Source organism: Rhizopus microsporus (genome assembly GCF_002708625.1).
Source record: "Rhizopus microsporus ATCC 52813 unplaced genomic scaffold scaffold_4, whole genome shotgun sequence".
In the NCBI taxonomy this organism is placed as follows: domain Eukaryota; kingdom Fungi; phylum Mucoromycota; class Mucoromycetes; order Mucorales; family Rhizopodaceae; genus Rhizopus; species Rhizopus microsporus.
Window position 1 is genome coordinate 89824 of NW_019671919.1, and position 21404 is coordinate 111227.

The following is a 21404-nucleotide window of genomic DNA, read 5'->3' on the forward strand; positions in this document are numbered from 1 at the left end:
AATCACATGAGAGAGCTCTAAAAAGGGAGCCTCATCTTGAGCAAGTGATTGCTTTGATATCCAGAACTCAGGAAAGTGCCTGTGGCATTGTCCTTGACAACACCAATATCTCGAACAACGCCATAGTTACTGAGCATGGCAGCTAAGCCAGCAAGAAGCTCTTTTGGCCGAAGCCAAGGTAAACGTTGAAGGTTCACTTTTTTTCAAAACGGAGCCAGATGCCATGTCATGTGCAGGCTTAATGATCATGCCATGATCAAACTTCAAGCCAGAAGTGAAAGCAAATGAACGGTGTCCACTAGCATTAAAATTGACCTCCAAGTAACGGTTTGTACCAGATCGATGGACTAATTGACCAGCGAGGTCTCCAAATTGATCAATGGCCAATTTGTATAAATCTTTGTCAGATTCCTTGCGAGAAATAACGTCGAAAAGCAAAGAACCAGAAGATTGAGATACTCTCCAGTAAACGGTTTCAATAATAATTGGATCCATGTCAGTGGGATCTTCTTGTGATTGGATGTTTGGGAACTGATCTTTTTCTGAGGACAAGGGAGTAAATTTTGTTAAATTTTACTGCTATACTGATGTACTTTAGAGTACAAAATAGGTTGGGACGGATTACGTTGTTGAGATGAGCTCATTGGAAGTGCTGAATGAGCTTGAGTGCCACTTTTGTCAAGTGGCTTGGTTCTATTTGCGAAAGAACCATGTGAGAAGAGAGAGATATGTGCCTTGGTTCGGGACAGAGAAATTGGAACCATAAAAGTCACATTGAGCGCGCGTGCGCCCAAGTATGTCTGAAACCCTTTTACATGATAAACTCCCTCTTTTTTTATTTTATTTTATTTTTATTTATTTCGAACCATTAAAGCAATGCTGGGAACAAGGCAAGTTGAAACTTTCATCAAAAGCCCTCTTTTGATATTTACAGTCATTTTTTATACATAGCCACACGACAACAACAACAGCAACAACAGCAACAACAGCAGCAGCAGCAGCACTACAAAAAGATGAATTTCGGCCTCTGAATGTAAAAGATGCCCTTACCTATCTTGACCAAGTAAAAACAAAATTTGCAAACCAACCTGACACATATGGTCGTTTTTTGGACATTATGAAAGATTTCAAGAGTCAACTGTGAGTTCATCTCTTTAAAAAAAACCTAGAGGGCTTTAACCAGTTTTATATAGAATTGATACACCAGGCGTGATCGAACGCGTATCTAGTCTCTTTCGAGATCATCCAAGCCTAATATCAGGCTTCAATACATTTCTTCCACCTGGTTATTCTATTGAATGCAGTATAGACGAACAAGAAAGAAATATGATAAAAGTAACAACACCTTCAGGCACAACAACCATTTCAGATTCAGAACCACTTAATTTAAGACAAGATACAGCTGAACAAAAGGATACAGGGCCCTTGGAGTTCAATCATGCAATAGCCTATGTTCACAAGATTAAAAATCACTTTTCTAGTCAACCTGATGTTTACAAAAAGTTTCTGGAAATACTTCAAACCTATCAAAAAGGTGAAAGACCTATACAAAAGGTACTTTTTTTTTTTTAAAAAAAAAAGTTAGGATATAAGGAGAAGAGTAACAAATCATATGTATGTTTTAGATTTACGAAGAAATCAAAGTGCTATTTCATGGATCAGTGGAGTTACTCGATGAATTTAAACAATTTCTACCTGAGCCTAAACAAAGGAAAAAACGTCTAGGCGCCATCCCTTCTCTAAACATATCAAAGGTAATATTGGACATACATGTAAAGAGAAGAGAAATATAACTTTTTTTATAAAATAGAGATCAAAGCATCATCATCGTAATGATGAAATTGAAACCTCTGATGTTCGTTCACAAACGTCGGCTCCCAGCGATGATGCCGATTATGCCAGACCTACTTTCTCCGCAGAGGAAGCTGAATTTTTTGATAAGGTCAAGACATACATTGGCAATAAGGCAACCTATAACGCATTTTTAAAAGTACTCAACTTGTTCAGCCAACAACTGGTCGATCAAAATGTCCTCGTCAGTCGCGTCGAAAGTTTTATTGGCGGTAATAAGGAACTGTTTGACTGGTTTAAAGTTTTGGTGGGTTATAACGGCAATGATGAGGTCATTGAAAACATACCTGTTTCAAAACCCAAAATGGTTGTGAAAGAAGATGATAAAAATGATACAGTCAACTGTGGCCCTAGTTATCGCTATGTTCCCAAGCAATGGCAAAATAACATTTGCTCAGGAAGGGATGCTTTATGCTGGGATGTATTGAACGATACTTACTTATCTCACCCAACATGGGCAAGTGAGGATACGAATTCGGTTACATCTAAAAAGAACCAGTATGAAGAAGCCTTACACCGTGTTGAGGAAGAGAGGTAAAGAAAGGGCTGAATGCATATCCACAGAGAGATTAACCGCTGTCTTTTAGATACGATTATGATTTAAATATTGAAGCAAATTTGGCCACCATCGCTTTACTCGAGCCGCTTGCCAAAAAGATTAGCATGATGGGACCAGAGGAAAAGGCCAACTTTAAACTATCCTCTGATTTTGGCATCAACTCAAAGGCTGTCTTTCGTCGCATCCTTAAAAAAATATATGGGTCACAGAAAGGTCTTGAAATCATCAATTTATTATACAACAATCCCTCGCAGGCAGTGCCGGTTGTACTAAAACGTCTAAAGCAAAAGGACGACGAATGGAAGCGTGCACAGAGAGAATGGAATAAGATATGGAGAGAAGTAGAAGCGAAAAACTACTGGAAATCCTTGGATCACCAAGGCATTACTTTCAAGATGACTGATCGAAAGACACTGACGACTCGTGCTTTGGTAGCTGAGGCAGAAGCCACCAAACAGTTTTCATTTGGGTTCCAAGATATTGGTGTCTTCAAGGACGTTTCAAGACTTGTCTATTTCTTTCTTGATCGTCAACCTGTGTATAATCTAGATGATTGTGATTCTATGCGCAGATTTATGAATATGATCATTCCAATGATGTTTGACGTCCAAGATGTTGAACCCTCAACGACGACAATCGAGGACATAAAGATGGAAGAAGTAGATGATGACGAGTTTGATGATAGATCATCTGTGCATTCCTTGGATTCTGTGCTAGCAAACCAAGGAAAAAAGGCTTCTGACAGTTCAAGTAAAAGGTCGACAAGAAGAAATAGGAATGAGAGGGATGATGGTTTGTTAAAGAACGTGCTCATGCGAAACACAAGCAAGATGCAGTCTTCTTCAGATGAAGAAGATTCATACGACGAAGATGAACAGGAACAGATAAAACAAGAGAGCTCACCTGAAGAGCAAGAGCAACAACAGCAGCACTTGCAGCAAGAGGACACTGATGAGGACCAAGAAGAGGAAGAGGAAGAGCAGCCAAAAGAAGAAGTGAGAAAGGAGCCTTCGATTGACCCAGAAAACCAAAAGACGTATAATTTCTTTGCCGACAATGGCTATTACTGTTTCTTTCGTCTGTATCAAGTCTTGTATGATCGTTTATACAAGATGAAAAAACTGGACTTGGAGTACAAGAAGAACCCAGAAAAGTCTAAAAAGGCTTGTAAAGATGCACTTGATTTGGGAATCACGCCTAGACGCTTTAAAGGTATATATTTTTTATTTATTATAACTCGTGTACTTAGTCATATGTAGCCTTAAAGATGGACACCAAAAAAGGCTACTACAATGTTTTGCTTTCGTTGATTGATAAGCTATTTGAAGGGGATATTGACCAACAGACATTTGAAGAAAGTGTGCGATTTATATTTGGAGCGGACGCATATATTCTCTTTACGATAGATAAACTTGTATTGTCACTTGTTCGCCATGTAAGGTCAATGAACTTTTATATGATAACAGACGCTGACATTATAGAATAGATTCATATCATTATCACAGATACCCATTCACAAGAATTGTTTGAAATATTCAGAACTGAAAATAGAGCAGAAAAGATGAACCAAGCAGATATTATGACGTATAGAACAAAAATCATGAGTATGCTTGAATCTACAGACAATGTATATCACATTGCTTTTGTAAGTTATCTTTAGAGGAAGTAAATCAGTGTTTAACTGTGTATGTATTAGAAACTGCAAAGTAGAATACTATCCATTCAGTTACTGGATAGTAATAAACAAGCAAAACGATCTCAGATTAAGGAGACAACCTATGATGAATATGTAGCAAATTATATTGATTGGTCAAAGGAGACAAAGGGTATAGATCAATCATTGCTAACACCTAGGTTTTTAAAGAGGTATGTGTATTATTAGACAGTTGGATGATCTTTATGCTGAACCGCACTTGATAGAAATTTGAGAAAAAAGGAGCATTTACCAAAGGACGTCACTGTCCATTCTGGCTTACAGTACAAGATATGTAGGGATACATACCATATGTTTTATATCATTGGCACCGAAGACGTCTTTGTTCGTCATTCTTCCACTTCCCAAAGACAAATCTCCAACTCAGAAAAGGACAACCAATGGCACAAGTGGCTGGATAACCACTGGGATTCACAAGTCGATAAGTCTCAAGCAGAAGAACAAGCAAAAAAGCTCTTTCAATAGCATCGATATGATTTAACTCTTGGCTTTACATCTTTTTTTCTTTCTGTTTGTCTTTATTTCTAATACAATATTTACAAAATTCCCCATATTTCCTCTAAAGCATTCGTTACTTTTCCACATGCGACAGATGCAGATAATGAATAGTCTGATATACTAATCTTTTCATCCACATAAGCATCGGCAAAGTCATCGTTACCATGAGCCATAGAACCTATTGCGACGACTATATTCTTATCTTGAGGAATCGTAGGCAAATATTCTGATAAACGTACTGTTGGTGCATCCCATGACAAGGCTTTATATAAAGGTTAGTGGATTCGGCATATCTCTCTTTTTCCTGCTTACCTATTTTATAGCTGTTTGTTGGTAAGTATTTCTCCACAGGGTTTTCAATCACTCGCAACAGTTTTTCATTGCCGTTGACCGCACGAATGCTAAGTTTGTGAAGCAACTGGACCATCAAACCAGCAAAACGCTTGAATGTTCTTGGAATTCTGATATGTGGGTTGACTTCAATAAGAACATTTTTTTGGGTATGGATGTACACTTGTAATAGACCTGCTTTATTTAAAGGACTATCCAAGAGGGTCAAAAGACACTATAAAGAATTAGATTATGCCTTGGGTTGCAATATAGATCTCTTACTTGATGTGTAATATCAGGACGAGCTTCATATGTTTCTCTGTTATTCTTTTTAAGGATGTGAAGGTGATCATCGACATTGAGTAACTGATAGTGTCCTTCCTTATTCTTGCCAATCTTTAAGGTTTCAAGAGTTGCTTGTTCCAAAATAACAATCAATCGTCGTGCATTTTCTTTCTCTAATAATGTCTTTGGAACCTTGGGTGCCTGAGGGACCATATGTACATCCACATTACGGGCTGTTCCCACACGAATACGCTTTGCTTCAGATTCTGTAGATTCTTGTTGACGTTTTTCCGCTGCCATATTGATGATCAATAACAAGAAAAAAAAAAGAGCCAAAGCATTCCCCCTATGATAAGTAAAATCAAGCCACACAGAAAAGCAGTCTCAGCTAGAGCATAATCTATAGTTGCAAAGCTTCCCTTTTTCTTTTTAAAACATGTCAAAGAAAAGACTTTCAGGTGCTGACGATGATAAAGAAAAAACTGTAGCCAAGAAACGAAAAAGACCATGTGGGCTGACGATGCTACCTTATGAAATCATTTCCACCATTTTCATACAGTCTTCCAACCCTTCACTTCCTATCGTCTGCAAAGCGCTCTATCAACAATTGTACTATTGCCCTGATACACTCAAAATTGCATTTTTAATGCATCGAACGAAAAACGACCCAGAAAAGGCATTAGAGGAAGCCAGTCGCTTTCGGTTCTTCAGTTATGCACTCATGGAGCGACTTGATAAGATGACACAAAGGACAGTCATGTTTTGTGATAAAAAGATACCTTCTCGCTTGTTTTTAGCAGAACCTACTGAAACACTACAAGAACGAGACCAACTAATACTGGCATTGCTTGAGCGTGGAGCATCGCCTAACCGACCCAAAGGATACCCTATCATCAAGTCTGCTCTACTGGGACGATTAGATCAAGTGAAACTACTAGTGAGTTTTGGAGCAGATCCTACAGCACAAAATAACATGGCATTGAGAGCCTGTGCAGGAAGAAACAATAGAGAAATGGTGGATTATTTTTTGGATGAACTCAAAGTGAAGCCAGACAGTGAAACACTCAAGGTCTGTGTGCAGAAAAATTTGTGGGATATGTTTCAACTCCTCGTCGATCACGGTGCAATCCCCGATATGTCTACCATTGCTGTCTCATGAAGAAGCTGATGAAGACATTGTTGTATTAAACGTAAACCAATCATAAAACTCTTGTAAATACCTGAATATAAACATATAGATTATATAAATCATATCACTTAAATAAACACCCATTGCTTTCTTGCCTCGTTACTTTACATAGTTTAACCATTAAAGTACTGTTTTACAGTCATTTCAAAAAGTAAAATCGCTGATTTTGAGTTTAATGTCGTGTAAAAAATTCTTATGTTCAACAATGATGTCAGTTGATCCAAAAATAATGTATTCATGAGATTTGTTTATTTCTATTGTCGCTTAGGCACGACAGACAATACCGTCGTTGGCGACACGAAAACAAAAAATGTAGTAGCCATAAATCGCTCCATGCCCAAGCCTTCAACGCCCCAGCCATCTGAGGATAAGGGAGATGTAAGTGTTTTATATATATACATGCATGATCAAAGCTTTTATCAACAATAAAATTGGTAGAAAATCAAAATGATGGTAAGGGATGCCCTAGAACCAGCTTCAGCATGGAGCGATACACGCTGGTTTATCAGAGCATCAAGCACCATTTTGTAAGTAATAGATAAGCAGAGAAGCAAGTCAATGAACTAACCATTAAAATAATTTAGTAGGATCAACTGGAAATGATGAACCATGGAAGGCTGCACAGTGTCATTCAGAGCCATGTAGCCTTTCATGATTATATTGATACTCTGAATAAAATCTAGGCTGCAAAGATAACTACCTTTCTTTTTCTTTTTAATATGAGTAATTTACAAACTTTAAAAGCAAATTATTGACGAATATGCACGAGCTATTTCGGGACACAAAGTTAACGTTCCGTAAATTCGCCTATATGTTGTCACTGCTTGTTGCTTATATGCGATAATAATCCCTCAAGTGGGTTATTTCCATCTGAAAGTGGCCCTTTGAGTACGTAATAATCATAGCAAACACGACCTATCTCCTTTTGCTTCAGATTATTACAGGTAATACTATTCACACAGTTGCCAAGGTAGAGATGATGTGGTAAAAGCTTTTTCGTGTCACGTTTTACTTTCAGACAACCCGTTAAATACTATTTTTTTTTGGACCTTTTAGCGCTGCCAAGCTCAAAGTAAGCCAGCTGAAAATAAAAGAGCGGGAGACCATCTCATTTTCACCTTTCACTCCGGTGTTTTCATATTCAGTTAATTGCTCTCTTCTATTTTGGCCAAAGAAGTGTAATGAAGACTTGTAATAAGCTTGATTTTTAGTAAATACGTCAATGATTCCCACTGGTGATGACATATATTTATACACCCTATACTAAAAGTGATAATAATGATCATGATATTCTTTGCAGTTTTGGGTAGTTGCTAAAAAAAGAACATTTCCCCCACTCCATTTATTCTCCTTCCCTCTCTTTATACATATGTGAATCATGCATCCTTCTCTTCCCTACTCTTTTTAGGGATCATTGAATACGTTAAGTTTGTTATATTCAATGAACAATGAAAGGATTCCTTTTGTTATTGAAAGTAACAAGATGATGATGATGATCATAATTGGTCGAAATGAGTTTCCTTTTTAGTCAAAGTTAAAAAGCAGAGGCCTCGTACTATTTTTTCAATATTTTTTCACTCCTTTTCTCCTTTTTACACTTTTTTTTTATTCTTTATTCAAGCATACACTACATGGGACAACACACGAGCAAAGAGCATGCACCACTCACATTTGGATATATCAATGATCCTTCAAGGTTGAATAAACAAAAAGAAAGCATCAGTGAAGAGGGGACAAGTGAAGAACAAAAGGATCCTGTACTGACGAATCCACACCTATATCGATTACAAGCTATTTGTGATCAATGTCATCAGGATAAAAACAAGGAGCAAATGATTGTATCAGTCCTTGGAGAGCCGTGTTCTACATGTCAGGGGCAAAAGAGATTATCACTGGTTAGAAGAGATTTAGCAGAGGATTTGGAATACATAGATCAGACGTATTATCCCGATTTGGTTCACTATAATAACACTATAAGTGATCCTATGGAAACAGAACTATTGGAATTAGATGATGAACCAAACAGACAATGGTCTCGACTTACCATTGGTGATGTGACTCCAACCAGAAGAAGACAGAGAAGGCTAACAGGTCCATCGATGTCGGTTGATTTGTCCGATAGGTGCCTAGTTAAACTAAGTCCAACCATTGGCTATCTTGATAACTTAACAAAGCTAAATTTGTAAGAATATATAAATAATTTCATATTAATGAACAAATACTAAATTGAATGTAGGTCAAATAATCAAATGACTGAGTTACCAAAAGAAGTAGGCTACTTGAAGAATCTAACTGTGTTGAATATATCAGAAAACAAACTAGTAGAACTACCAGACACGATAGCCTTTCTATCCAAATTAAAGGCTCTCAACGTTAGCCATAACCAATTAAGTACATTACCTCCTTCTATAGGTCAACTACGTAAACTGGTCATCATCATTGCCAACAATAACCAACTGGCCCATTTACCAAAGGAAATATCTGAACTATCGAAGCTTGTATCTCTCAATTTATCTTTCAACCCCTTAAAATCTCTGCCGGCAGAAATAGCAACTTTAACAACACTTCGAAAGTTATTAACAGAGGAGTGTCCCTTTGAGGATGAATACACCTATGATTTGCCTCATGATCCTCCTTCTCTACTAGAAACATGCGCTAGGATTGCTGTTAAACATGAAATAGATATCCCCAATCATCTTGCTTCTCACATCAAAGACTACTTGGCTCGTGCCAGCAAATGTTCGTATTGCCATGGTCCTTATTTTGATAATTATATTACACGATTCAGGTTTATAGAAAGAACAGCAAGACACACGGTCGCCTTGGAATACAAACTTTGTTCTGCGCACTGGTCGAATGACAATGATCGACTCCTGGCCATGTTTTCACATTCATCTCACAATAATCGAGATCATGACGTTGATACAGAAGGATTGAATGAAGAAGTTCACATGACCCGTCGTAACCGGGCTTACAGTGATAGTAGTAGCCTGACAGGATATCTTACACCACCCTTTATATCCACACCAAATTCTGAACAGTCTGTTGATTACTTTTCTCTACCTTCATCCTCATTATCCACAACACCCATTTCTCGGCTGAAGAGCAAGCCAAGTCTTCCAGCATTGCCAGCACAAAAAGAATATCGTAATAGACCTCGTGCTTCATCTAGTGCCTCTGTAACAAAGCGATTCACCAATTTCATTCGCTCTAATAGTAGTACATCAATTAAACAAAGAGAACGAAGCCAGAGTGGACCTTGTTTACAGGAAGGAGGGAGCAGTAGCAGTAGTACGAGCAGCAGTAGTAACCCTTCATTGGCAGCACTAGATGATAACAATGAAGTGCTACATTTCCATCGTCGTCAGCCTCATACCAAGAAAGGTTTAAGGGAATGGACAGATAATATACAAATGGCAACAGCTACTGCTACTTCTACCATTTTATCCTCAGATAATCCCCCTGACGACGATAACGAACAAATAACACCCATAATCAGAAACAATTCGATCGCAACCATTGTATCAAAAACATAAGCTGGCCTTTTATTCATTTATAAAAATGTATGCATCCCCCTCTTTTTTTTTTTCTTTACTCAATAAATACACTTGAAGTATTGAGTCATAGTTTGGATGCCTTTAATAATCAATCTTGGTTTTTAACTAAAGACAAAGGGAATAACTTGTCCCTCCTTCGTCTCCAATGTCAAAACCGTATCAAAAAGGAGAAAAATACAGATATGAATACATGGATCTTTTATTTACCCTAATTGTACAATGATCAACGCATCTTCCTCTGCTCTAAATAATTCAAACAACCTCTTGTTCATCTGCTTGGGGTTAATTGGAATACTGACTTTTCCATTATGTCGAACAAGTCCAAACTTATCGGGTAATCCATCGATTTCCTTTTATATATATTCCATGTTAACAACATTTTCTTATTCTCCCTACACACACGGAACTTTATGTTAATAAATAACTTATACCTGTTTAATGATTTCCAAGGCTGATTCAATCGATTGATCTTTCAAGTAGACTGAACCAAGTAAACTATCATCTTTACGTGCAGATAAATAAACCAAGATTTCCTTTTCGTCTTCATTTTTATCTTCTTTCTTTTCTTCTATTACACAATGGTATCAACAACAGCTTTGAGATAATGTTGAGTAACCTACCTGCTATCACGGTTGGTGTGTTCAACATGTCCTTTGCCTTTTGTTTCCTCACTATATTCTCGACTTTATTTTCCGTAAATTCATCAGGCAATAGCCACGTCTTTTCCAAGTCTGGATTTTTCAAATAAGTTGGAACGATAGGCAGCTCAGGTTCAGGTCCAACGTTTGTTTGAGCTTGTTCGCCCATAGCCTCTTTCAAGAGAGCCACACAAGCTTCATGCTTAACTGCCAAATCTAGAGCAGTTTGTCCCTTATGTGTCTTTATTAGAGGATCAGCTCCACTTTTGAGTAAGGCAGTGATGACATGTTCATGACCGCGGTGAGCTGCCCAATGTAACGCTGTCCTATGACAATAAGGTTAAGAATAGCTTGTTTCTTGTTTTTTTCTGAATACCATCCGTTCACTTTATTCTGAGAGTTCAAGTTAACACCTGCATGAGCAAAGTGAAGTACTGCTTTAATATTTCCACAGGCAGCTACTTCTCTAAGCGTATCTTCTCTTTCGTCTGCAAACATTGGCAGAAAAAAAAAAAAAGAATAATTCGATATTTCGGAATTTGTAAAGTGGCTTGTAGCTCTCTCTTTTTTTCCACTCTTCCTTGGTGCCTGATATTGTCCATCATGAAACTTGTTATTCGTGTAACTTTTGCTTACATCGCGCCATTCAGGAAAGGAAAGCATTTAAGGTTATTTTTGTATAAATCTTACATCTCCCCTTTTTCCTCCCCTTCTTTTTCCTTTTCCTTTTTCTTTTTCATTATCCCCTTACTTTCATACTCTTTGTTCATTCCCTTACATAAGCAAATATGCCTAAAACATTGAATTCAAGCTTTGCTACTTATACAACAATGATGCGTATAACTAAAAAGGGAAGACCATTTACCAAAGTAAGCATCAATTATAGATTGATTACTCTCTCTCACTCTCTGATGCACTTAATAATTAGGATCTATACGACATGTTCTCCGCAGTCTTACTCCAAATTGAACTAACAGACCATCGAACCTTCTTTCGCACTTATCCATACACATTTACCACTGATGAAGCCATTAAGGTCATGTCATCACTTCAATTCATTCATGTTCATCGACAGCCTGATCCATCTGACCCATCACGACAGATCTCGACGAGAACAACAACGACATTTACCATGGATACCACGACGGCTAAGAACATGATACAGTACTTTCTATCTGCACGTCTCATCATGAATGCGACAGACCCAAACAATTGGGCAGTCAAGGATAAAGGTCTATGGTGCCCGACACTCAAAGGCAAATACATCTTGGAAGAATTCGCAGACTACACTCAAGTGGAGATGAAAAGCAGTTTGATTGCTGCATTAAATGCTCCTTATATGGTACCTTCCGTATCGGGAAGTACAGGAGGACGGATCATCAAGTTGGACCGATTGACAGATCATGACGACCAGATCACTTTCTCGCGCGCCAACATGACCATTGCGTTCAAAGCAATGCTTGCCAGTTTACCTCTCGATGCGCTCGTCTTGGATGATGTGGGTGGTATTGATCGAAAGAACCTGTCTCGGTATCAGCACACGTTTTTAGGCACTCAATGTGTCGAATGGCTCGCTGATCGACTGACGGTGAGCTCCAAGGAGGAAGCTGAGATGGTCGCCTCCGAGTTTGTCCTGTTTGGATGGATAGGCCTTGTGGTTGATAAGTCAGACAAGTCCTTCTGTGTAAACGAAGATGGTATCTCGTTCAAGACATCTCGGTTTGCCATCTACTATGTTACTGAACGCGGCTTGGTGATTGCTGGATGGAAGCCGCCTCAGGAAGAAGCCATTCAGCAGGCAAGCGACATTTCCTTCACTTCAGAAACAAGTTCTAGCAGCAAATCTTCCATGATCAAGCATAGGCCAAGTCCGCAGTCGTCAGTCAGTAGGAGTCATCGTCATGTAGATGAGGAAGGTCCATCGTCTGCTGGTATGTGTTATCATTTTCTTTATTACACATTTCTTATCTTTTATACATAGCCATGTCTCGTAGTAGCTCATTAGGTGATGCTAGTGAACAGCTAGCAGCCATGTCCATATCTAAAGAGGGCACGCCACTACGGCCACCTAGTATGTCGCTTACAGACTCTAGCATGTCCCATGGAAGTGTTGCATCCAAGGACACTTCGCATTACACACGACTACATCACATCTTGGACACTCCGCTCCTTCGCATGTACTTTCGTGATTTCCTTAGAGCCAATTACTGCGAAGAGAACATTAATTACTGGGTTGATCATGATCGGCTGATTCGCAACTTCAAGCTGGGTACACTGTCTGCCCTAGACCAGCTTGCTGAGTGCTACGCTGTCTATGAGATGTACCTGAGCCCAGACGCAAAAACCGACGTCAACATCGATCATATGCTCCATCGGGAGATTCTAAACTTTGTCAATTCCGTATTCATCCCTGTTCCACATCTTCCGAGCAATACCAAGGTTCCTTATTTTACTACTCTGCCGGCCACTACGGTGACTAAACCGCTAGGCCCATGTGATCGCCTCCTACTCCTTCCTCCTCAAGTCAGTGTCAAGCAACGAACGATCGTCATCCGCGGCCTTTCCCCTGACCGTTGTCTAACCAAGCTCTTGGGAATACTCAGTCGTGTGAACGACCATTTGTGCAAGATGATGGCAGAAGACTCTGTACCCAAGTTTATAAAGACAAGGAGATATAAGGACCTCATGATTCATCAACAGTCTCTTTCGCCAAAGGAGCAAGCTATAGAAGATAGTCAAATTGAAATCTTGACGACTCTTTCTTCTTCAACTACGCCTCCTCAAAGATTATCATTGGATGAGCAACGACATGAAATCCAAGCTTAATTTTTTTTCATTCCTCTCCTTAACTCTGTATCACTGTAATTATGCACGCTGCGTCTTTTCTTTTTTTTTTTTTATATACATGTATGTTTTATGTAGTTCTATATTGTATGTATATATGTATTTATAAAGTTCATGTACACCCTCAATGTGTCTGTGCGTCCATGTTTACTATCAGAATTTGGATATTTTTCCCATCAGGCGATACAAATAGTTTGACATGTGTTGCCTGCTTGATGCATGGTTAGCACAGTCCCACCTAAACGGGTTCTCTCCGCGATTCATCTCCATCTTGACAGAACCAGTAACAAACGGCAAATAAGGTTCCACCTGTGTGCTTCTGCCTACATACACAATAATCTTGACCATGCCATTCTGTGTGATGCCAAATGCGTTCGTTTCGCTCATATATAACACACCAATCTTGTCTCCATCTTGTACATGGAAATCAAAGGATTCGGATCGGTCAGAACCGATCACGAACGTCAAGCTCTTTTCGATCGTTTGATATTCGAAATAGATAAATGTGTCTGATAAAAGCCTTTGTAAACCGAATATGATGGTGCTAATAAAAGAATAAGGTTCACTTGTTTTACACTTGGCTTTTTGCCTTACCTCCTATCTGATGGTATCACATCAAACGAGTCATCCCTTTTAGGAAATGCGACAGAGACTTCGTAATAGATCGATGGCAAAAAGCTTTGTTCATGCTTTCCAGCCTTCATAAAGTAAAATGTAAACTCAGTTGATCCTTCGACGGTTTCTTGTGTCTGCTCGATGTAATCAATCGGCTTGAGGTTAGGTTCGATGTTTCCAATGTTATGCAAGTCGGGCGACCTAACGCTCATTTGTTCCATTGCCTTTGACAAATCAGCTACATCTGTCTCTTCAAATGGTTCTATTTTAGGAACACGACGTGGAGGTGGTAGTTTCATAGTGGCGGCAGGTTGAACTGCTAGTGTGGCAATAGGCGAATAACCTTCTGGCAGATAATTTAATGGATCGATTGAACCTCCGAATTGAAATTTGCATTGTTGGTTTGTTGCAAGAGAAATGGCCTTTAAACAGAGGATATTAGCGTCTTTTTCTTTTTTTTCTCTCATTTTTGATCTCACCGGATACCAAGTACGGTTAATAGATATACCAAAGAAAGCAACACCCATGTCGGTACCATTGAGATAATACCGTATCTCGCCTTCGTCCATATCAATAGCACATGTCACAACATCTCCTTCCTTCCATATGAGACCATAAGATGTCGTTCTCATGTTGGAGTACTTGCCATGCCACTTTTTCGCACGCGATCCATCGTATCCAAACGAATGCACATCATCGCCTACACCTTTACCACCTTCAGGATCAAACTCAAAATGATCGCTCACCCATCCGATCTGCATTAATCCGCTAGACTCCAAGATGACTTCATACGCATACTTGTGAACCTCGCCTTGTTCCAGAATATCAGCCGTCATAGCAGGCACACAATGAGTCGCGCGTACGGTCTCGAATGTCCAGGAATCATTGCGAACGCGAAGGTATGATTCATAGCTGACAAAGCAAAATTTGGATCGTGAGACAAGGTCGATCTCGACAAAGACAGGATTATTCATCATGCTCGATGGCGGTGCCTTGTTCATTTTGGATGCGATAATACGACTGCAGTACGCCAGGACAAGTTGGCTATAGAACTGGAATGCCTTTTTGCTGGTGTTTATCATGCTGTGCCATACCAGGATGGCCAGCATCTGGAATTGGTGTTCGGATATCATGAGGCAAGGATCATTGGCAAAGAGAGCACCAAGGCAGGTTATGGTGCGATCAGCAGATTTAATATCTGCCTCTAATAAATATAAAAGAATTTTGATGAACTGCATATCGTGAATAAGATATTGTCTCACAGATGCTAAATAACATTGTTAGTGAAAAGAAAAAAAACTCAATATTTTTTTTAACTTTTTACCATAACGTGTCAAGGACTGTAATAATGTAAGAGCGCGACGAGAAAAGCCTGCGTAATGCTTGGAGCCATAAGAAGACGTTGATTTTTGAAACGTGGTTGCTTCAATATCCTGCTTATCTGATTTTTTTTCGGAAGAGGTAGAGAATAATTGATTGTCATCTTCATCCTCATCTGAGCTGCTACTACTACTACTACTATTACTACTATTCTTATTGACACTTGCCTCACTGGACTGTTGTTGTAGCTGTTTGCTTTTCTTGAAAGTCAAAAGTTGTTTTCCTCGGGAACTTGATTTTTGCGGAAACTCGCTAAATGTATAAATCCACTGCAAGGCGTCCATATACAACTCACTTGCTCTCGTCTCTGTAATCGTGTTTAGCGGATAATTCCTACAGCAGCTATCCGCCCAGTCTTGCAGGGCAGGATAAGTAATGAGATAAACCAAATTCTCTGTCAATTGTCGGATATGATCTGGTAACATCAAGTTATCTTCTGAAGGATGCGTGTTCAAGTTGGTCAATCGTCCACTACGACTCGTTCGAATATACGATGCCGCTCGTCCTTCGAGTTCGTCAAAATCAAGCATCACGTCAATCATGTCCATCATGTTCTGGCTGTTGCGCTTACCCGTGATAGTGCTGCCGATCACCTGATCGTTTTCAAGCAAGATGTTAAGGGACGTTAAGGCACCTGCTAGTTGGTTACGCATCGCTGCTGGCAGCTCAAACTTTTTGAACAGCGTGTCGCGTTCGTTGACAGAGAGAGTCGTGTTGAACAGACGAGAACTGTCGCCTATACCTCCCTTGTGGCTCGAATGACTGTTTCGGCTCCCCTTCTTTTTTGCCCGTTCGCGGTCCTTCAAGACACGGTCAAGACGAGACGCATTCGAGATCGTACCTTCCTCGGTCACATCAATATAATCTTCTTGACGGACCATTGTGATATCTTCGTCGTCCGTATCCGTGTGCATCAACGGTGGATCTAATTCGTCGTCATGGATACTGCTTGCTCTGCTACCAACTGCTTGGTTTTTGGTTGATCGTACTAGTGCTTGGCTGATCATGATGGGTAGGATAAATCTGGATATACTGTTGACTGTTTCAATCAAAGGATCAGTCACTTGGCTATTGATTTGAAATACCATATATCGATCTATTACATAGTTGTCAAGTCAAGAGGGCAAAATGGTTTAAATGCGTATACTAACTTTTGATGACAACCATCAGAGCTCCTTTAGTGCAAATCATCTGAACACGTTCGTTTGTTGCTGTTGTAGCAACAGACAAGATGTTTTTGAAATTGATCTGTCGTACCTTATTGGCAAAGGGAGCTACAATAATACAATTAATATGGAGCAGGGACCTTGTTGGTACTTACTGTTTGTTGTCATAATATTGAATATAGCGCCCGCAGCATTATATTGCACATCAGACTCACCTTCCAATAATAGTGTATTCAGTGTTTTTAATAATGATTTTATATGTGGCTCTAAGCAAGTTGCATTGCTGGCTGTAGTTGTTTGGTTAATAACTTTTCCTTTGTTTTTTTTTTTTTTGGGTTCGACTTACTTATACAGCAGATAAGTGATATTATGTCGGATACATAAATAGCTACTTTCATCTTGGATGAGGTTGCCAGTTCGAGCAAGATCTCAAATTCGGGAGCGGTAATAATATCTTGATGTGATTCAACTAAATTGAGGTATTAGTTATTGTAAACTAAAGTCTCTCGTTTGTTAAGTACCTTGACCAGCAACGACATGAATACACAATATAGCCCACTGCTTGACATCTTCATCGTTCAAGGACAGACAATGCATAATTTTCTTCACCATGCCTGACCGAACCATGTCTTGGAGAAATTTATCTTGACCTGCCGCCATGAATTTTATTGTTCTCAAAATAACACGGGATATGTACATTTCTTCGGCAGAAAGTAGACCTGATAGAATGGTATGGATACCTTTGATCTGCCTAAACTTATCAGCCACCACGTCTTTGATGACAAACTCATGCATCAGACCCGCGGCCCAGTAGATGAGTTCGACATCATCACCTCGTAAGCAAATGGAGATAAGCTCGATGATATTGTAATCCAATAGTTCGAGTAGAATCTTTTTGGCCTCTGTTATCGTTGAGTATATATATACAACTTCATTGATCAAGTTTACGTTACCTGCAACATCAACATTTGATGTGATCCTGACGAGACTTTGCATACAGAATTTAGGCATGTTTGTGTTACCATATGTCAAACGAGCCATTTTAGCTAATAGACTTACGAACCCATTGTCTATCAGCACATGAGGAAGAGGATCTATTTCTCTTTGCTTTAGTTCCTATAATAATCAATAAAAACATGATATAAATTACCGCTAAGAGATATTTGATACAAGATCATGAGTGTCCAATATTTGAGTTCATTGTTACGAATGCTCTTTGATGTGAGTATACGTTTGATTGGTTCCAAAATTCCAAGTTCGAGTATTTTGTATTTATTGATATCTATTATACCGCTTTAGATTTATAATGTATTAGCTGTTTTGCTCCCCCTTTTTACCGCTTCCTTGAATTAGATCACAGATAGCCACTGCTACATAACGCTGGGTGACTTCCTTCATGTCTGGATCCGTACACTTTAATGCGTCCACTAGCACATTCAAAGCACCGGCTTGTAGTAAAGCAGCCTTATTTCCTTCTTTAAGGATTATGAGCAAAGATTCGCACTTGACAAACATATGTATACCTTTTCTTGTCAATAATTGAAGTGAATAAAGTGACTTTGATCGAATATCCATCGGTTGATCATCCGCACAGGCTGCAATAATCTTTGGTAGATGAGTTGCTAAAAAGATATGAATATGTTGTTTATGTACGAGAAGATGGTTTTATTTTACCAGACATGGCTCTCTCAAGTATAATCTTTGCTGCACTATAAAAAACATGCGTGTATGTTTAGTTGAGAGATATATGCAGCAACTGACATGGAGAAAAAAAGGTACCTGCTTTGAATATTGGCATTAGGCGATTGCATCAGATACGCTAGAGAATCCAAGTTGATGGCTAAGTAATAATAATGTGTCAATGAGGATTCAAGTTGAATAGGTTGTTTTTTTTTTTTTTTTTTACAGTCTTCGAGTTTGGTATCTGATCTATTTGAATGTCGTCTTATTTGGACATGTCTATCCTGTATTGATTTCAAGTGAGAATAAACAGAGTATCCCATAAGGATAACAGCTATTCCAGATATAAAGCAGGCAACGGCAGCCCCTTCTTCGCCATTTGTCCAATAAGAATCTTTACCAAAGGCCATAATGTCGAAAAGAAAGAATATAAAAGGCGGCTGTTCAAATTCCAGTTGCAGGACAAACTTTTTATTGTTAAACATGTATGATCAATGCAGCTAGTTATGTGACAAAAGACAATAAGGAGCAAATGAGAATAGAATAGACAGTAAAAAGTATTTATATACATTTATGCTCTTTTTCATATAAATATTTATTTATTTAAGAAAAGACATGAAGAGAGAGAAACAGGAAGAAAGAAAAGGGGAGGATTAGGTATATGTAAATGTAAATGGTATATAGAAAAAATAAAAGGATATGCATATGTATATAAAATACTTGGTATATATATATATATATATATATATAATAGGTATAATAGCAAAAATAATAACTAGAGTTGAATACAAGGTTTATGTGTCTTTCGTCTTTGTCGAGCAATATTACCAGCTGCTAATGCACAAGGAGATAAAACAATAAGGACAGCCGTATTGCGCGTATTTGATTGAGTATCAGATGTTCCCAATAGTTTATCAAGTGTATTTGTATAGGATTCAAACATGTCATCCATATAATGATCAACCATTGAACCATTATCCTCATCAAGACATGTCCACTTGTGTTTCTCGATAGGTTCTTCATATAATGTTTCTTGATCCACGTCTATTTCTGGTTCTATCGCTTGGTGCTTTCGACGATCTGTTCTTCGTGAAATAAATTTAGAAGCATGACGAAGTCGAGTATACAATGAAGGTCTTTTAATATCCATTTGATAATTTGATGAAAAATAATAAAAAAAGAAAAAAGAAAGAAAAGAGAAATCGTATTTAAATAAGAAAGAGAGAGGAGGCTCGGATACAACTCAAAATAGTATTTTTTTTGGCGCTCACTCTTGAAAAAAAAAAGACAAGAAATACTGACACGTTTTTTTGTCCCATTCCCCTTTCTCTGTTTTACTCTTTTTGTTTGTTTCATATTGAATCGATTTACTCCCTAAAAGCTTTTATTGTTTAATGTCTTTTCTGATTCCCCTTGAACTATTTCTTAAAAAGTGGCGCATAATCACATTATCGCACTGGTCATGATGACGAAAACCTAAAGAACGAAATATTGCACGTTGAATAAGAGAAAGAGTTCGTTTGGTATTGTTCTCATTTGTCATCATCACCCCCTCTCACACGACCTCCACCCCTTCTCCTAATTCAATGTTACAAAACAAGATTCTTACGTTCTTATAGATTCTACACCCCTTTCCAATTTTATTACTCTTGTGTCAATTAGAAGCAAAAAGAACATAGTCGTTTCATTATCGGTTATTGATACGAGTCGTATGTCAAAAGATGCTATAAAGCCAAATGCAAACATGTGAGGGCGCCCTTTCTTTATTTTATTTTTTATATATTGCCTCCAAGGAGAAATAAAATTGGAAAAAAAGGTGGCCCATGCTCAGATATTCGATTTGTATGCAAATCATTGAAAATCGGTAGATATTTTGAGTTAATTTGCATCTACGAATAACCTTGAGTAAAGGGGTCAAAGAAAGAGAGAGAAAAACGAAAGGAGAGAGAGGGAAAATAAAGGAGGGGGCGATGAAGGGGATTAGATCATAAAGGGAAAAAAAAAATTGATATTACAGTAATAAAGCAGGTGTTTTCTTCTTTCTGACCATTGATTTGCCCTTTCCTCAATATTATCAAAGGGGATCATAATCATATGATCAAGTTAATTTCTACGCTTAAATCGGGAAATCACATAAAGTTATTTTATTAATAATGTCTTCTTTTTCATCTTTGTGTTGTCAACCTCTGAAGAAGTGGTTAGCTATTCTACTCATACTTTACTTACCAGTCTGTATGATACAAGTGTTTCAGAGATAAAAAAGAGAGAAGGAGAACGTGTGTTATTAGTGGCATTAGAACAGAGAGAGAGAGAGAGACAATATGACAGATCCTTGTTAATATTGCATTTCAAACAGGGTAATCAAAGACTACCAGTCATTCGTTCAATGTCAACGGAGGGAAAGGGAGACATTTTAGCTTCGATTACGCAATGTTCCCAGAGATGGTAAGTCAGCAGGTTGGACTTGTGTATGTTTTACTAAAACAATCACGCTTGTAATAAATGAGATACATATCATTAGCTAACAACAAAACAGAAAGGATGCCAAGTATAGACAATTTGCCTTTTGAATAACTTATAAGACTATTCTCTATATTTTGCAGCAAAAAGCTAGTAAAACTGCTTCTTTTGTGCTTAAGTGAGGTTCAAAACAAATACTTGCATTCTTTTGTTAGACACACTTTCTATAATATCAACGATGCGCGAGTAGATAAGGGGTTAAAGAAATAGAGTTTATTACTATTTATTATAAGTAGTTGTCAATCCGAGAGCTTACGTTACGTTCAAAGATAAAATGGAGTCAAGTAGAATCGAGTTAGATAACTTAAAATAGTGCATCTGACTATGATTTGGAAAACACAGTATGATAGCAACAACAAAAATAAGCATAAGCAAATACGGCCATTGGTGTCAAAATATCAAATTGTCAAGTACTTCAGATGTTCGTGTGATCGATCAAGCACAACACCCTCCTCCTACCAGTTGGAACTAACGGCATGAGAGTAACAGGAGTGTTTGAGTGATCGAGCATTTTATGCGACCTAGTAGCTTAATTTCTGCTCTTTTACTAAAAGTATCCGAATAAATCAACCAGTACA

At 38.3% G+C, this 21404-nt stretch overlaps 8 protein-coding genes across 8 annotated transcripts; 4 read left to right on the top strand and 4 right to left on the bottom strand.

Moving 5' to 3' along the window:
* Positions 1-74: 74 nt before the first annotated feature.
* On the bottom strand, positions 75-829 carry RHIMIDRAFT_275147 (uncharacterized protein). The gene has a single exon (XM_023612527.1). The coding sequence runs from the start codon at positions 493-495 to the stop codon at positions 127-129; it is 369 nt and encodes a 122-aa protein (XP_023468155.1). The 5' UTR covers positions 496-829; the 3' UTR covers positions 75-126.
* Positions 830-1117: 288 nt separating this feature from the next.
* RHIMIDRAFT_249415 (uncharacterized protein) lies at positions 1118-4589 on the top strand (the record flags this gene model as incomplete). Its single annotated transcript, XM_023610616.1, has 9 exons — positions 1118-1140; positions 1194-1554; positions 1626-1754; positions 1811-2385; positions 2439-3622; positions 3670-3845; positions 3897-4055; positions 4107-4276; positions 4331-4589. The coding sequence occupies 9 exons, from the start codon at positions 1118-1120 to the stop codon at positions 4587-4589; spliced, it is 3036 nt and encodes a 1011-aa protein (XP_023468156.1).
* A 71-nt stretch (positions 4590-4660) lies between these two features.
* On the bottom strand, positions 4661-5537 carry RHIMIDRAFT_199573 (Nep1-domain-containing protein; the record flags this gene model as incomplete). The annotated part of the gene is made up of 3 exons (XM_023606389.1): positions 4661-4884; positions 4935-5187; positions 5235-5537. The coding sequence occupies 3 exons, from the start codon at positions 5535-5537 to the stop codon at positions 4661-4663; spliced, it is 780 nt and encodes a 259-aa protein (XP_023468157.1).
* A 141-nt stretch (positions 5538-5678) lies between these two features.
* RHIMIDRAFT_311773 (uncharacterized protein) lies at positions 5679-6525 on the top strand. The gene has a single exon (XM_023614757.1). The coding sequence runs from the start codon at positions 5758-5760 to the stop codon at positions 6394-6396; it is 639 nt and encodes a 212-aa protein (XP_023468158.1). The 5' UTR covers positions 5679-5757; the 3' UTR covers positions 6397-6525.
* Positions 6526-8669: 2144 nt separating this feature from the next.
* RHIMIDRAFT_183379 (L domain-like protein) lies at positions 8670-8993 on the top strand (the record flags this gene model as incomplete). Its single annotated transcript, XM_023605822.1, has 1 exon — positions 8670-8993. A coding segment is annotated over one exon (324 nt), but the record flags the coding sequence as incomplete, so codon positions are not given.
* Positions 8994-10186: 1193 nt separating this feature from the next.
* RHIMIDRAFT_235227 (ankyrin) lies at positions 10187-11119 on the bottom strand (the record flags this gene model as incomplete). Its single annotated transcript, XM_023608320.1, has 4 exons — positions 10187-10333; positions 10415-10551; positions 10604-10947; positions 10998-11119. The coding sequence occupies 4 exons, from the start codon at positions 11117-11119 to the stop codon at positions 10187-10189; spliced, it is 750 nt and encodes a 249-aa protein (XP_023468160.1).
* A 290-nt stretch (positions 11120-11409) lies between these two features.
* On the top strand, positions 11410-13447 carry RHIMIDRAFT_249420 (regulator of G protein signaling superfamily; the record flags this gene model as incomplete). Its single annotated transcript, XM_023610617.1, has 3 exons — positions 11410-11490; positions 11550-12552; positions 12603-13447. 3 exons carry the CDS (start codon positions 11410-11412, stop codon positions 13445-13447), a joined length of 1929 nt encoding a protein of 642 aa, XP_023468161.1.
* Positions 13448-13618: 171 nt separating this feature from the next.
* RHIMIDRAFT_235229 (uncharacterized protein) lies at positions 13619-18716 on the bottom strand (the record flags this gene model as incomplete). Its single annotated transcript, XM_023608321.1, has 15 exons — positions 13619-14009; positions 14060-14502; positions 14560-15347; positions 15405-16556; positions 16612-16734; positions 16782-16913; positions 16973-17095; positions 17148-17528; positions 17580-17720; positions 17777-17908; positions 17964-18101; positions 18150-18248; positions 18301-18335; positions 18406-18466; positions 18533-18716. The coding sequence occupies 15 exons, from the start codon at positions 18714-18716 to the stop codon at positions 13619-13621; spliced, it is 4323 nt and encodes a 1440-aa protein (XP_023468162.1).
* Positions 18717-21404: the final 2688 nt, after the last annotated feature.

Coding starts and splice junctions, on each gene's coding strand:
- RHIMIDRAFT_311773 (XM_023614757.1), top strand. CDS start 5,758: ATGCTACCTTATGAAATCATTTCCACCATTTTCATACAGTCTTCCAAC.
- RHIMIDRAFT_275147 (XM_023612527.1), bottom strand. CDS start 495: ATGGATCCAATTATTATTGAAACCGTTTACTGGAGAGTATCTCAATCT.